The sequence below is a fragment of the Magnolia sinica genome, chromosome 15, assembly GCF_029962835.1.
Source record: "Magnolia sinica isolate HGM2019 chromosome 15, MsV1, whole genome shotgun sequence".
Lineage (NCBI taxonomy): Eukaryota > Viridiplantae > Streptophyta > Magnoliopsida > Magnoliales > Magnoliaceae > Magnolia > Magnolia sinica.
Window position 1 is genome coordinate 64512845 of NC_080587.1, and position 16951 is coordinate 64529795.

A 16951-nucleotide genomic window follows, 5' to 3' on the forward strand; every position below is an offset into this window, starting at 1 on the left:
ATAGGTGGACGGTGTGGATGAATAGAGTCCCTACCGGGGGTAATAATTATGTTTTTTGAAACCATTCCTACCTGATCCCTTCGAATCCCACCGCCCAAGCAGACCCTTAAAGCTTCACGGGGCCCTTGTTTTAAGTCTTTCCTTGATATTTGCGTTATGTCCCATCTGTCAAACCCTTTTGCAGGCTATTTTTAGTACATGCTATGGCATATGGGACGCGGACTGCGTCCTACCTCCGCCAGTACATAGCCCGGGTGGACAATTCTGTAGGCAGGCCCACCTTGATGTTTCTATTTATCCATGCCGTCCATTTTTTTCCTTAAATCATTTTAAGTTATGAGCACAAAAATGAGTCAGATCCAACGATCAGATGGACCACGTAACAGATAAACCTTGCATATGATGCAACTTGCATTTAATTGCTTTCAACCAAGCTTATTATCTAGTGTTGTCTAGACGAGCGTTGGATTTAACTCATTTTTGTGTACATATTTTGAAATGATCTGATAGAATAGGTGGACGGTGTGGATGAATAGATACGTCACAGTGGGCCCACCTAGAAAACTGCACCTTCGGAGCTAGAGACGGCTAGGGTAGGACGTGAACGGAGTCCCGGCATACGAAGGAAATCTAAAACATAAATGCAACCACGTTGATAAAGTCGGGACGAAAATGTCCATCATAAAATCATTATTCGGACACGATGTGATGTTTTGCTTTCTCAATTACGCATGTAAATGCCTAGATGCGGAGTAAAATGCTAATAATGGCTTTTGAAGGATGTTTGTTTAAGAGAGAAATACACAAGTACCGTTAAAATATGTGGGTTCCAAAGTAATGTATGTGTGTGATCCACACCGTCTATCTATTTTAAAATCTAATTTTAAAGCATGAGCATAAAAATGAGGTAGATTGAAAGCTCATGTGGAGCACACGGTAGGAAACAAGGCAATTAATGACATTGACGATTCTAAAATTAAAACCTTTTTAGTGCTCATAAGCGTATATCTATCATCCAACCCATTCATAAGATCATACTAACATGTATAAAAGGTATATACAAATATTAACTTGATCCAAAACTTATGTGGACCCCAAGAAGTTTTCAATGTTGGGTGTTCAATTCCCACCATTTCCTATGATGTGGTCCACTTGAGCTTTAGATCTCCCTCAAATTTTGGCTCATGCCTAAAAATGGGCTGACTGCATAGATGAACGGAATGAATAATTTACATGCATCACTGTGGGCACTACAACTCTCGCATATGAAAATTATACTAATATACTTTACCAAGTTGGAAGCTTTACAAGCAAGTTCCCTGTCAACATATCTAGGGGTGCACATTTAACCGGTAGAACCGTAGAACCGGATCGGAACCGACCAAACGGTCCGGTTTGGTTCGGTTCCAGAATGCACCGGTTCCGGTTCCAAAAATCAAAGAATCGGTGAGATCGGTTCGGTTCTCGGTTTGGGGGTATGTAGAATCGAACCGAACCGTGAACCGATCCGTAGAACCAAACCGTGGATCCGAACCTTGAACCGAACCGATGTATTTTTGCATACCTTATAATTATTTTCTCTAGAATAATTATTTTCGTAAATGTATTTTTAAACACCTTATACAACATCTAAATCATTCATCAAATGGACTACAACATGGATGGACATGGGCTTGCAATTGGACTGGATTATAAAAAGCCAAGAACCGTGGAACCGATCCGGAACCGAACCGGTTTTAACGGTTCGGTTCCAGTTCGGTTCTAGGGTGCCAACGGTTCGGTTTCGATTCCAAATTTTCTAAAATTGTTAGGAATGGTTCGGTTCCGGTTTCTCCCCAAAACCGGACCAAACCGAACCGTGTGCACCCCCAAACATATCTTGAGACTGTTGCTCTAAATACATAGATAATTAATATTAATCATTTACCTTGAATTACATTAGTAAATCAAAAAGGCAAACAAGGCTGATCAGACCTGGATGTATGAAAAATTAATAAGAAAAAGACAAAAATAAAATAAAAAGAGAAATGCCAACCTAGCCCGGGAAAGTTTCAATGGTCGGGACTCAATCCTCACGTTTTCTTACAACGTGGCTTATTTAAATTTTGGATATACCTTATCTGGATCATGTCCCAAAATGATCTGGCTAATGAATGGACGGAGTGGATATAACACAAGCATGACGCAAGCATTACAGGGATTCTTGTAATCCCAAGTTACAGTCAAGTCGCCTATCGTCATTGGAAACGGATTGGCTACTTCCCCGGCTACCAGCCAATGGCTGATGGTTGGTGATCCGTGGGCCCCACCATGATGTATGTGTTTCATCCATGCTGTCCATCTATTTTTCTAGATCATTTTATAGTTTAAGGCAAAAAATGAGGTATATCCTAGTCTCAAGTGGACCACATTACAGGAAACAGTGTTGAATGAACTTCAACCATTAAAAATTTTTTGAGGGCCATAAAAGTTATGGATCAAGCTTATCTTTATATTTTTTCCCTTCGTCTGGGTCTTTATGACCTAATCAACAGATTGGATGTCAAATAAACAGAACAGTGGTCTTTAGGATGATTTTAATGGTGGATATCCAATCACCATTGTTTTCTTGTGGTGGGGTCCACCTGTTATTTATATTCCTATAATTTTTGGTATTAAATACTAAAATAATCTAAAAAAATGAATGAATCACATACATCATGGTGGGCCCATAGAGAACCGAGCTGATGGCAGGAGTAGCCAATCCGTTTCCATTATCATTGCGCTGATTTGCCGGTTAGACTTAGAGCCATTTTGGTGAGAAAGATACTGCGGTCTGCGGCACTTACCACACCATTTTGGTGAGAAAGATACTGCGGTCTGCGGCACTTACCGTGTGGTTACTGTGGGGCCCACCTTGATGTATGTATTATGTAACTATGCCGTTCATCCATTTTTTTCAGATCATTTTAAGTCATTGTCTGGAAAATGAAAAAAATAAAATAAAATTCAATTATCAAGTGGACAATTGAAAACCTCTTTGGGGCCACCGGCGTTGTAGATGAAGCTGATATTTGCATTTCCTCTTCATCCATGTCCCCGTGAATTTATGAATAGTTTGGATGGTAAATAAACATGATGGTAGGCTTAAGTTTTCAACGGTGGGTGTCATTGTCCCCATTTCTTTCCTTGGTGTGGTTTACTTGAGCTTTGGATCTACTTCGATTTTGAGACCATGCCTTAAAATGATCCTATAAAGTAGATGAATGGTGCGGATATAACACATACATCATGGTGAGCCTCCAAAAGTTGCTGACGCCAGTACACCGCCTACCTCGGTGGTGTGGCACACGCTTCCCCGCGGATCCTACTACTCGCTACTGGTTGGTGCTACGCGGGGCCACCATGATGTATGCATTTCATCCACGCCGTTCTTCTATTTACCAGCTCAATTTAGGGCATGAGTCCAAAAAGGAGGCAGGTCTAAATCTCAGGTGGACCACATCACATAAAACTGTGGTGATTGAACGGCCACTATTAAAACTTACTCGGGGACACAAAAGTTTGGCTGATATTTGTGTTTTCCCTTCATCCAGGTCTGTGTGACCTAGTCAACCGTTTGGATGGCAAATAAATATTAGTAAACCCTATAAAGTCTTTAATGGTGGGTGTTTAATCAATCAACACTGTTTTCCTGTGAAGTGGTCTACCTGAGACTTGGATCGTACTCATTTTTGAGTTCAGGCCCTAAGATGACCTGTCAAAAGGGATGGACGGCGTGGATAGAGCACATACATCATAATGGGGCCCATGAATCACTGTCCCTACTGGCGAGTTCAGTAATGCAATCCGCGTCGGATCTATCGACTCAAACATACTTGATTGCAGACGTTCCAAACAAATGAGTGGCTTAGATGTCGTACACGTATGGCAGGTTGACTTGTGTTCGGCGACTACTTCTTCTATCTCTCTCCCCTCGCGCGAATCGTCACCGCATCTCTCGCGGGAAAGACCGTCGCCGTCTGTTATGCGACAGGTACTCTCTCTCTCTCTCTCTCTCTGGGTTTTTTCTAGGGTTTTGAACTTTCTTGCATTTCTCTCTATCAGACTCGATTTTCTCGAACAAATCCAAAATTCGGAGATCCACACGCAGTTCAATTCGAAATTCATATTTTAAATTCGTTGGGACGTCATCACGATTTTGAATTTCTGGAAGAGTCTCTGAGTATGGAAGCAACGAATGGAAATTCTAGCAACTTGCCTCCGCCTTTTCTCAGCAAGTGCTACGACATGGTCGACGATCAGGCCACTGATCCAACGGTTTCTTGGAGTGTAGCGGGTGACAGCTTCGTCGTGTGGGATCAGTCGGATTTCTCACGTGACCTGCTGCCTAAGTACTTCAAGCACAACAACTTCTCGAGCTTCGTGCGGCAGCTCAATACATATGTGAGAATTTCGATTATCTGATCTCTCTGATTATGAAATTGGATTTTAGTTCTGGTTTTGAATGTTACTGATTTCAGGTTTTTATTTTCTTTTTATTAATTTTCTTGTTGTAATTTTCGACAATGGTGATCACGATCACGCATGGCTCGTTTGGGTCAAATTGCATTTTCTGTTCACCCCTGCAATTGTAAAGGTGGGCCTACCATTAGGCGTTCCAGACTTTTGATCTGATGGATCTTGTGTTAGATGACCATGCCACAGGAGTCTCCTCCATCTGATGATCTAGGCTAATCCAATTAGTGGCTTGAAAATGGATGGATCAGTCAATGATTCACATTTACCAATAAAACAAATACACCCATCTCTCGGGTAAATTTCTGATGAAGAAGATTTTTGGGGCATGATACATTTACGATGAGTCCCCCTAGATGAACGGTCTGGATCAGCAAAATGTGTGGGTTCCAGCTGGAAAATGGTTTCATTTTCTATTTGTTCAAGCATTGCGTATTTTCTCCCTCGCGTGTTTGTAGGTCTAGTAAAAGAGTCGTGTATGTTGGTGGGTCTTGTGATTGTTAGAACGCCAGGATTTTGATCTTGGCGTCTTTCATCAAAACCATGGTTGGTGCCTAGTTCTTGATGATGGCTTGATTGAAAATGTGGTTATTTCAGAAACATCAGTATGTGGATTCATTTTCTGTATTGGTATACCTTTCTTGAGGTTCTAAGTCTTCCAAACCACTGTGTGATGATGACCCTACTGAAAATGTGATTGTTGGAATGTTGGGGTGGGGTGATGGTTGTTTTATTCTATTTGGAAGACCATGGCACTTTTTGAAATTGCTTCATGTCTACACATGCCTGGCACTGGAGGATATGGATCAAATAGATTTTATTTTTTAAAAATGTTTAGTTATTATTGTCTTTTATTTTTGGGGTACTTTTTTCTACACATAATCCTCACTATCGTTATCTAAGCATATCGAACTAGTTGGGGTCAGTTGGTACTTCTTCTTCGCATGGCTAGTTCATTTTAGGTTTATATTTATTTATTTATCTATTGGGATGTTTAATTCTAAATTTTAACAACATAAAATTAAAGAAAATGTTTGTATGGATGTGCCAGTGAGTCTAGTTTTAAAAGCTACCATGTCTGAGACTGAGACTGACAAAAATTTCCATGTCCAAGTTAGAGAGGTGTGGACATGCTTGACTTCTAAATCTGATGCATAAGGGCTGTTTGGATACAGGAACAATTTTCAAACAGGATAAAGAAAAGAGACCATAACAAAAAATTCCCAACAAGTTTTGTCCTTTACAAAAACGTGAACTCAATTTGGCAAACTCAATCTGCTAATCTAGAACAAGTTTGAACTCTATTTAGCACCACCACCACCACATTCACCGTCATACCTGGGGCTGGATGCCAATCCCTAGAAGAATGAAGGGAGTTACTGGATTCCAGTTGCTAGCAAAATGGGGAGGACTGATGTAGATTGCCTATAGTTGATGGGTGGTGGTGGTCTTATATAGTTAGGGTTGGGGGAAGGGAAGAAGAGAGGAAAATTTTAACCAGTAAAAAAAAAAAAAAAAAAAAAACCTAATTTTTTGCTTAATATTTTAACCCAAAAATTGGCTCTGGTTCAAAATTTTAACCAAGTTAAAACATTTCCACTTCCTATAGGTTTACCAAAACACAGTTATTAATACATAAATGGGTGAATTTTAACTTACCCAGTCTTTATATACAAACGGCCTCATAGTTTACTTTGATAATAATTAAATGTGATGCTAGAATGGCAGGATGTCAATTCCTTTTGCATTATGTGTAGCCTTGCTGGAGTTCTAACACTGCCCACCACATGGTCTGATAGTGAGTAAGTGACTGTTAGAACATCATGATGTTTATTCTTTCCATGTATTAGAGTAGTCCTGCTTGAGTTTTAACTCTTTCAATAGCATAGTATGATGATGACCCAATTGGGAATGTGATTGTTGGAACTTCAAGCTGTTGATTCTTTACCTTGCATCTGTGCAATCCTGCTGTTGATTATTTGTCTTGCATCAGTGCAATCCTGCTCGAGTTCTCTGTCTTTGCATGCACAACAGAATCTGCTTGTGTTCTATGTTTGTCTAGGGACATAGTTGATAACAATCCAATTAGAAATGCTCGAATGTCAGAATTTGATCTTTTCCCTGCAGTAGTAGAGCCCTGCATGAGTTCTAAGCTGACCACATAGTGATAATTACCCAATTGGGAACTCTTCAGAAAACACTGGGAAGAAATTAGGATATTCTTGCAAGGTGGTCATTAGGGTTAGCTGTGCATTTTTAATTTTATTTTGAAATATGAATCAGAATGTATTAGGCAGAGCTAGAAAAAGAGACCAAAAGAAACAAAGAGAACCCAGAAAAACCCCAAAGAAATTCACATGCCAGTCCCTTGGCTGGAGAATATCCCAGAGAAACAAAACCAAAGGAGGGGGCCCGGAAAGTCAAGGGGCCTAGTCCTTGAAATACATCAAAACCCTGCAAAAATTGCCCCCAATAGAACCTTGATGATTTCTAAAACAACAGGCATTTCTTTCCATCCAAATAGCCCAAAGAATGGCAAGAAGAAGGATCCTCCATTCTGTCCTGCCTAGAGTCCCACCTGGATTATGGTGGCAAAATCTAAAGAGGATGTCGATAGAGGAGGGCATCACCCAAGAAACTTCAACGAATCTAAGGACACACCACTAGATCTCATAGGAGAAAGGACAGTGGAGAAAGAGATGCTCTATAGATTCCACATCTTGGAAATACAGCATCCAGATATTGGTCAAAGGCATTCCTCTTTTCCTAAGATTATCCACCGTCAGAACTCTTTTTCTTCCCACCAACCACATGAAAGCCGCAACTTTTGGAGGAGCCCCATACTTCCACAAAACTCTAGCATGGCAACTCTTAGAAACATATTGGTTGAAAGAAAGGGTCTGATAGAAGGAACAAACAGAGAAGGAGCCTGATCTTGCAAGTGTCCAAACAGGAGAGTCTTCTGTTTCGGGAGAGGGAAAAAAGCCCCTGCAAGCAAGACAACAGAGCCATAAATTTGGAGAATTCTGGATCAGACAGGTCTCTTCTGAATGTGTGCCAAACTCCCTTCCAACTCCTGAAAAACAATTGGCAACTATAATATCCACATAAGGACAAATTGCTGTCAAAGTAGGGAAGGAGGTGGCCAAGGGAGGACTTCCACGCCAAATGTCCAACCAAAATTTATTTCTCGTACCATTACCCAAGGCATAGGAAACCCCTTGAAACACTGAGGGAGCCACTCTATAAATACCCATCCAAAGAAAGGAAGACTGAGACAGATAAGAAGGTTTACTCCACCATTGATGAGGGGCTAGTCCATATTTTGTAGAGATCACAGATTTTCACACACACTCTCTCAATACCAAACCTCCAAATTCCCATCTGGGCTTGATTGACCAAATCCAATCTCTTTATTCCTACTCCACCTTCGGGCTTCAGCGTAAGAGATGCATACCTCTTTCCAATTGAGGAGTGGGATTTTTTTTTTTTTTTTGTCAAGAGAATCATCTTTGACGCATGACATCCCTAATTATGATGCATGCTCATGGAGATAATTAAACAGCGGAAATAAAAGGAATAAATGATCTAAAATTCTAACAGTAATCATCATAACTGAGAAAATCATAAAGGAAACATGCAATGGAGCGGGCCATCACTACAACCATGGATTATGGAATTCAATTACTACTTAGGTTGGATCCGGCGAGGGATGAGACCTCCCGATCTTGCATGGTCACACCCAATCGATCAATGAAGATCACTAGTCCGAAGAACCAAGAAGTTTCTTGGATTAGGGATTTGAGAATTTGGGGATTTAGGGTTTATTTCGGTTCTCAAGATTTTGATCGAAGAAGGATTAGCCAAAACTGGAAAATAGAAGGAAGAAAATTATTACCTTGAAGAAGTTGGAAGGGCATAAGAAGAAATTAGAAGAAGAAGATCAAGGGAAGAGAAGAAGCACCATTAGAGAGAAGAGAGGAAGGAGGCAACCAAAGGGTTTGCTTTTCATTAATCAATAGTTAAAATTCGAGTTTAGGGCTTTAGCCCACTTAAATAAGCAAATAAAGATATAAAATTACTAAAATACCCCTAGAATAAGCAAATAAAGACATAAAATTACTAAAAGACCCCTTACTAAGTCAAAAACAGGCAAATAACATAAGTACGGGAAAGTTTGGGCGCTCGGTCTTCTTTCTCCAATCTTTCTTCACATGTGTCTTCCCTGAGTGGGGTCTTCTATATGTCCAATCACATGTGAAAGATCTTCAGCTCCTCAATAATCGTCTATCCACAAGGAGTGGGATTTTTTTTTTTTTTTTGGAGAAGGATCCTCGCTAGAGGAACTCCCTATGGAGTTTGTCAATTTGAAGAAGAACTAAATGGCATTTCAGGGGGACAATTTCCTTTCCATTCTTTCGATAATCTTGTCCCAAAGATATAAAAGGGGTTTACCAAAACAGAGGGGAAGACCTAGATAAAAGGTAGGGAAAAATCCTACATTACAACCGAAGGAATCAGCTAGAGAAGCCACAGCCTCGAAAGATAAATAGATCCCAAACAATTCACTTTTGATTAATTTACCTTTAAGCCGGAAGCTACTTCGAACCAGCCAATGGACATACTTGGGAAGTTCACCATTGAATCATTGGCTTCACAGAAAAGAAGAGTATCGTCTGCAAACTGGAGGTGTTATATTTGATAAAGAAAATTCTCCACTTGAAAGCCCTGAAAAAGATCTTCTTCCTGACCCTTCGAAAGCATTCTGCTGAGAGCTTCTGAGACAATCACAAAGAGAAAAGGAGACAAAGGGTCACCTTGCCTCTTTTCTCCAGAAAGTACCAAACAACATGGTCATATGCCTTTTCCAAATCAAGTTTACGGAGGATCCCAGACCTCCCAGCCCTTTGGTAGGAATTAGTACATTCATTTGCAATCAGAACGCTATCTAGAATCTATCTCCCGTGGACGAAGGCACTTTGGAAGGGGGAGACAATTTTTGGGATTACGACCTTTAGCCTCAAACTCAAGATTTTAGAAAGAGTTTTGTAGGTCCTGCCCAACAAACTAATAGAACAGAAATGTTTAAGGTGGACAGCACCCTCCAACTTCGAAATCAGAACCAGAAATGTGTTCCCCATTTCAGAGGGCCAATCTGTTCAAATTGCAAAAGTCAAACACAAAGTTAAACAAATCAGATTTGGTCAATTCCCAAAAAACCTGGAAGAAACCTAAAGGAAAGCCATCGGGATCCAGAGCTTTATATCGCCCTAGATCCGTAACTGCAACCTTGATTTCGTCAATATCAATCGGCTCCAGGGAATCCATATCTTCTAGGGAAATGGAGGAAAACTAGAGATTGTCTAACTGAGGCCAGGAAACGGAGTCCAAACTAAGTAATTTCGAATAGAATGCTAGAATGGGATCACAGAGACATTTTTTGTTAGAGATCTTCTCACCATCGACAATTAAAGAGGAAATAGAGTTGGATCGCGCCTTGGCACTAGCTATGCCATGAAAAACCTTCGTGTTCTGAACACCTTCTTTGAGCCAGACTGCCCAGAAACACTGACGCCACTTTATTTCCTCTTCTTTTAACCTAGAACAGTAATCAGCAGAGAACGTATCTCTGGTTGAGAGGTCTTCGTCCGAGAGCTGACCTCCCTCCTCCCTGACATCGAGCGCATGAATTGCATTGAGGATTGACGACATTTGGGATTCCCTTTCTTGAAAGACCTCCCTGATGCGAAGTGTTTGACCAAGCTTTTTAAGCAGAAAGGAGCTGCCTTAGATAATGGAGTAGAATCGGAGAAGTGAACCCTCTAGATGAAGGCCTTGATAAAAGAACATAGATGTTATACAATCTTTTGATCAGAGGAAAAAGTGTCTTAATAGGCGGAAGTTGATTTCCACAGCCTATTACTTGATGAGTTCTCCTAACTTGTGGTTTTACAAAGATGATAGTACATGAAACAGATGGATTTGACTTTAGATACTGGTAATTTGAAAGTTATGAGAGGCTTTACATCTTCGTTAACTTCAAAAGTCATGAGAATTGCCACAGACAGCACCAGGATTGCCTGTTGTGTTGAATGATATCCATTTAAGGTCAAGTTGTCAATTCTATCTCTATACGAGCATTTCATTTTTACCCACAAGATACATGTTTCCGTTTCAAGCATTCGGCTGTTTTGACATCCCTGTATTGGGAGGTCCAAAACATGCTTATTAGATAGAAGAGATGAGAAGTTTGTCAAAAATAAATAAAAGCTTGTAACAACTATGAACATTTTTTAACCCCAATTATGCAAAAGTCATATACAATTTTGTCGAAGCTAAGATGCTCAAAAGCGCTACATGTTAGCGACTGGTTGGCTACAGCATGTACAATTTTGTGGAGGCTTAGATACACTCTCGCTACATGAATTGAGTTATGGCCAATTTATGAAGGGCTGTACTTTTTTTTTTTTTTTTGAAAGGTCACACTACCAGGGATTGAGCCCTGGATCACTCACACACACTACATTGTCTCTACCAACTCATCTAAAGAGCCAGAGACAAGCTCGAACTGATAGAGCATGACGAACTAATCCGTTTATCTCATAGCCCAGACCCCACATCTCATGGGTTAGGATCTCGGCCGAACCCCCCTCGTGGGCCTCACATCACATGGGTACTGCCTCACACGAGCCACCTGCCCTGAATGTGCCCCTACATCCCACAGGCAACCCCACTTGAGCTTGGTGTGAAAATGCCCCTGCATTAATCACCCTCGGTGAAGAGTCTCGAACACGAGACCTCCCACTTTGATACCACTTTGACATATGACAATTAACCACTTGCTCTAAAAGCTCGAATTGATAGAGCACGGCGAATCAATCCCTTTATCTCATAGCCCAGGCCCCACATCCCATGGGTTAGGACCTCGGTCGAACCCCCCTCGTGGGCCTCATATCACATGGGTACCGCCTCACACGAGCCACCCGCCTTACATGGGCAACCCGCCCTGAGTGTGCCCTTGCATCCCATTGGCAACCCCACTCGAGCCCAGTGTGAAAATGCCCTTGCATTATTAGTATTGCTGGCTGGATCAGAAAAAGGTCATCCTGATGCATCCCTTATCTCCAGTTATGCCCCACCCTTGAAGGGCCCATATTTCCTAGTAGGCTCCCATCCACACTTGATTTCCAATTGCTTCATAGGGGTGGAGTCCACCTAGCAACTTCTTTTATTTCTCTAGCACCACTTGCCATCAACACTCTCCAATCTATAACCGTGTCTGAAGTTTCTATGCTTCAAAATTTGTCTAAGGGCCCATTGAATGATGAAGTTTCTTTCATGTTTCTTAACCCATGTAACAAGGGCATTCCATTTTTGAATAGTCATCAGATCCGAGTCTTCTGATACCCGTGTTAGATGTGCATTGATACAACTATCTTATTTAAATATATTTATGCATTCTATTGTGTACGTAGATTCATTTCTCTCCATCGTATGCATTCGTGAATTAAAATTTATGGTAATACAATTTTCAATGTCATTATGTTTCTGCATGAATGTATCAGCGTTTTGTGTTTTCCAGTCTGCTGTGCTTGCCACCACATACCCATCTCTAGGTTACGTTGCCATGATGCAACCCATTGGAGAGGATTGGTCCTAGGGAACATGATTCTTAATTTGTCTTGGAAATTATGGGTTTCCTTCTGCATCATTAATTCAGTACCCTAAATTGTTGGTCTCACGGGGCCATTATGGTATGGAACATCCACACAACCACACCCCCACCAAAAAAAAAAAGGAAGGAGAGAGAGGAAAAAAAAAAGGAAGGAGAGAGAGAGAGAGAGAGAGAGAGAGAGATTCATCACAACTATGATCCTTTGCAACTAGATGTTTATTTTATGGTCTTGTTAGACATGCAAGATACATGCTTGAAAGAAACTGAATTTTTTGTTGGACCTAGTTATGGTAACGTCCACATTTAATTGGGGAAAAATTGGGCGAGAATTATCAGATCAGGCACATCACCATGGAACCAACCATATGAATGGTTTGGATCACATTGAGATGTTTCTTGGGCCCAAAAAGAAAAAAGAAAAGAAAAGAAATCTCAATGGAGCATCTTATATTTTCATCTTGTTTTGGTGGTAAACATTAAGGGCGTGTTTGGATTGTAAGTTGTTTTGTTTTAGCTATTTATGCCTCAAGTAGCTGATCTCGGTTTTTGCTTATTCAATGCATAACTATGTTTGGCTAACACCCCCCAACACACACACACACACACACACACACAAAAGGCCCTCTCCGTTGCTCTCCCTCTCAAGCAGACGCTGCCAGAACAGCCCCCCTCCCCCCCCCCCCCAAGCCAGCTGGGCAGAGGTGGCAAATCTTCCTCCCCTCACACCCTTTCCCTCTCCCTCTCCCTCAAATCAAAACCCTAACTCTAACTAAAAATATAATAGAGAAACCATGCAAAGGGAAGGAGCAAAAGCCAAAAGCTTTGTTTTATTGCACAAGGCCATAAGCAATATTAAGGTGTTCACCAACTTTTTTCGACAGTTTGCTAAACTAAAATTTGTGGCTTAGGTGTCTGATTGCTGCTGTTTGCAAAAAAAAAAAAGTAGCTTATGCCTATGTATCCAAATGTGGCCTAAAAGATATGCAGTAGCCTCCACCCTCAGGTCACTGAACCTCAATGTTGTGTGTGACTACATTCATTTGGATCAGGGTTTCAGGAAGGTCGACTCAGATCGCTGGGAGTTTGCAAATGAGGGATTTTGTAGGGGTCAAAAGCATCTGCTGAAGAGTATTAGCAGAAGGAAACCTATTCAAGGCCCTATTCAACAAAGACAATCTCAAGAAAAAAACACATCTGCTGGACCATGTGTTGAGATTGCAAGGTTCGGCTTTGAGGAGGCAATTGAGAACCTCAAGAGGGACAGGAACATGGTCATGCAGGAGTTGGTGAAACTCAGGCAGCATCAGCAAAGCACCGACAATCAGTTGCTGGATTTGAGACGGCGCCTTCAAGGAATGGAACAACACCAGCAACAAATGCTCTCGTTTTTCGTGATGGCCATGCAGAGGCCAGGGTTTTTTGCACAGTTGCTGCAGCAGAGCGAAAACAGCTGGCGCATAGTCGAAGCAAGCAAGAAAAGACGGCTCCCTGCACTGGAACATGGCATAGAGGATGAAAATGCCGCTTCCAATGGGCAGATAGTGACATACCAGCCTCCCACAATTGAAAACGCAAAGCCACTGCTCATGCCGATGTCAGATACCATGGACGTAGCTCCATGGTTGGATTCTTTTTCAACTGGGGTAAATGAGTTTTTTGAAAATGTTGATTGGACATCGCTTGGAATCAACACATCATTGCCAATGGAAGTAGCATTGCCTTCTTTGGAAACTGATGGAGAATTTATCTTTCCGGAAATATCTAATGATGAGTTGGAGCAGCTTCTTTTGGCTACTTCAGGTTCAGAGAATGATGAAGAAAACAAGTCAAATACCCTGGAGTCAATGCAGTTTGAATTGATGGAGCATGAGACTCAGTCAGAAACAACACCTCAGAATTTGGATGTTCTTACCGAGCAGATGGGACTTCTAGCATCTGAAATGAATGAGGAAGGTCGATTGATGCCAAACGATAAAGAGTTCCATGGAGTCTGATTAGCATTTTTTTGGCTTTCTTTCCCCTGCTGTATAGAATGTTTCACAAGGGAGTGCAAATCTGCTGACTTCATCTATATCACTCAGCTTGACATGGATCTGCTTGCTGCACACCTTTTTAACTGTAAGCTTCCAAACAGATGTCACTTATTTTGCCGCATTTCATATCTTTTCATTATTTTATTAGGATTGAGGCTAGTTTCCCTTCAGTTCTCCTTTCAGATTTTCCCATAGAAAATTGAGTGTTCAGTTCACAGCTCGCTTGGCAACATGTCCAATGTCTGTGCCATCGAACAGGTCGGACCCACCATGAAAATCCACTGGCCCAAAAAAAAAGGCCAATTCACTCCTTATGTGGCCCAGATGTGCATGTTGAAAAGTAGTTGGTGAATACAAGAAGACCAACTGTCCAAATTCGATGTAAATGTGGCCCACCTGATGAGTGAAGTAGCCATATTTTTGGGCCAGGGCATGCTAATGATGGGCTGCATTTGATGAACGATCCGATCTTGCAAACTTGTGCTTCCTTTACAAATGTGCCATGAGGATTGTCTTCAAAAAATCTTCTTAGAATTTCCATGATCCATATGCAGTCATATATGTTGTGAAAGAGTCTGTGTTGTGCACATTATTAGCTGGTTACTGACCCTTACTTTTCCTTATGCTAATGGTAGAAATTCATTTCTTTATGCTAATGGTAGAAATTCTCTTGCCTGTTGTTTACAGACTCTTAGAACGGTACACGTACAAATGGTAATCGGGAGGCATGACATGCTAGTCTATCTTTTTGTAATGCTGATACAATAATAGATGGGTAAGTTGTTTACTGCCACTTAAGCAGTAGTCTCTGGGTTCCAATTTTTACAAGCTTCTGTCTATATTGACGCATGCACTGCTTTTCCTTTAAAAGGGAGTTCTTAAATACCAAATGCATGCAAGTGCCAATTCATTGCACTTTGCAAGAAAGATAATCTTTTTTTTTTTTTTCTAGTCTTTCCAGTTAGTACATTTTTAGGTAATGAATGACGTTACAAATGTCTCAATATTTTTCCACCCTTACATAGAATAGGAATCTATGATGTGGTGACAGATATCTCTGATATTTTGAAAAGTTTGTGATATTCTTCCGGTGTTTTCAGAAATTTTAGAATAGCCTATTTTGCCAAGTATCTCCACTGGCCTGATAATATCACGATATTTTCCTAATAATGCCCTTTCTCGATTCTTTTAAACACCCAAAATTTCTAACTTTCTGGAGATCTTTCTTTTCCTAGCCCTCTCAATCTCAATCTCAATCATTATATCCCTTTATTTATTTATTTTACTATTTAGTTTATTCTTATTTAGACTTGTTAACCCATGGTCTAACTGAAGATATGGTCTTTGGTAGAGTGGAATGGCAGAACAGGATTCATGTACTCGACCCCAATTAATTGGGACAATGCTTAGATAATGACACAAGTTTCATGGATTGATTATCCCTTTAATATTCATTTATACTAAAAATATGTTATAAAAGCAATAGCTGCAGTGTCTATTGTCTTGGGCATGTCATTTTACTAGCTTTGGTTTGAGGATTCAAGCTGATAGCTCAATGGTTGGCGGTTTGTTTCAACATCGAGGTCTTGGGTTCGTGCCCAGGTTACCTATAAAAAAAAGAAAAAAAGATAGAGAGAGACAAAAAGAAAACAAAAACTTTTGCTTTGAGGATTTTTCTTACTAATATAATCGACATACACAACTATAACAAAAAAAATAAAATAAAATCCCTGCAGAGATAATGTTGACATGGGTATCAAACGCGCCAAATTTGCTAGGAAGGAGTATATGACATGTATAAAAATAGTGTTTGTATTCTTGGAGCTGAACCACTACGACTTTCACATTGTTGGTTCTACCTGTATTTCAGTTTGTAGTAAACTTATTCAATGCATTTGGGCTTGTAATTCTAGATAAAAACTCATTTATCGTTAAAAAAAAAAAAATCATTTGATGTTTTCTTGTATTTTCTTCATGACCCCTTTTAAACTATAATTACCCAGATATGGATACTCATATAGATGGATGCAAGAACAGAGAAATGACTCTCTTTTTCTTAAATATCCAGTACATGTATGAAGAGGTTTGCTTGAATACATGCTGATGTATTGCAATGTGACATGTCAGGACTTTATCCTTTGAATCTGGATTGGCTTCCAATGATCCAAATTGTATGCAATGGTTCTCAGCTTGTATTGGTGGATATACAACAAATAAAATCTCTTTCATTTGATCATTTCAACCATTTGAAATATGGACATTTTGCTTTGAAATTAGACAGTCACCACAACCTTTTTATAACACGTTAACACATAAGAAATACGGGCAGTATAGCTGTACGGCCCACCTAATGGATATGGATGTTGGCCATACAGCAGCATGGCCCACCTAGCACGGTCTTGTTTGTTCTCTTAGTTAGGACATTAGGGGAATTTTTCCTTTTGTTACTTAAAAGGTGTTTCTGTCTTTTTCACTCGTTTATTATTAATATAAATAGGAGGAGAGGGGATGTCCAGGCCTATAATCCTCTTTTCCTTTCTTTTCGGAGCTCTCTTCTCTTATTTCTTATTTCTTCTACTTCTAGTTTACAATCTATATGGTATCAGCGTAATCTTGTTTCTGATCCAATCCGTCTTTCTCCCATCTATCATATCCTTGTTTCCTTCTTTTATTTTTGGGTTCTCCCATCCTTATTGTGTTAAATATCTATTAAGAAACCTAGGGTTTCTTTTCTTTTTGTAGTGTT

At 40.3% G+C, this 16951-nt stretch overlaps 1 protein-coding gene across 1 annotated transcript; it reads left to right on the forward strand.

Moving 5' to 3' along the window:
* The first annotated feature begins 3865 nt into the window (after nucleotides 1-3865).
* Nucleotides 3866-15148, forward strand: LOC131226635 (heat shock factor protein HSF8-like). Its single transcript, XM_058222223.1, has 4 exons — nucleotides 3866-4015; nucleotides 4087-4425; nucleotides 13222-14290; nucleotides 14893-15148. The coding sequence occupies exons 1-3, from the start codon at nucleotides 3881-3883 to the stop codon at nucleotides 14164-14166; spliced, it is 1419 nt and encodes a 472-aa protein (XP_058078206.1). The 5' UTR covers nucleotides 3866-3880; the 3' UTR covers nucleotides 14167-14290; nucleotides 14893-15148.
* The last annotated feature ends 1803 nt before the right edge of the window (nucleotides 15149-16951 follow it).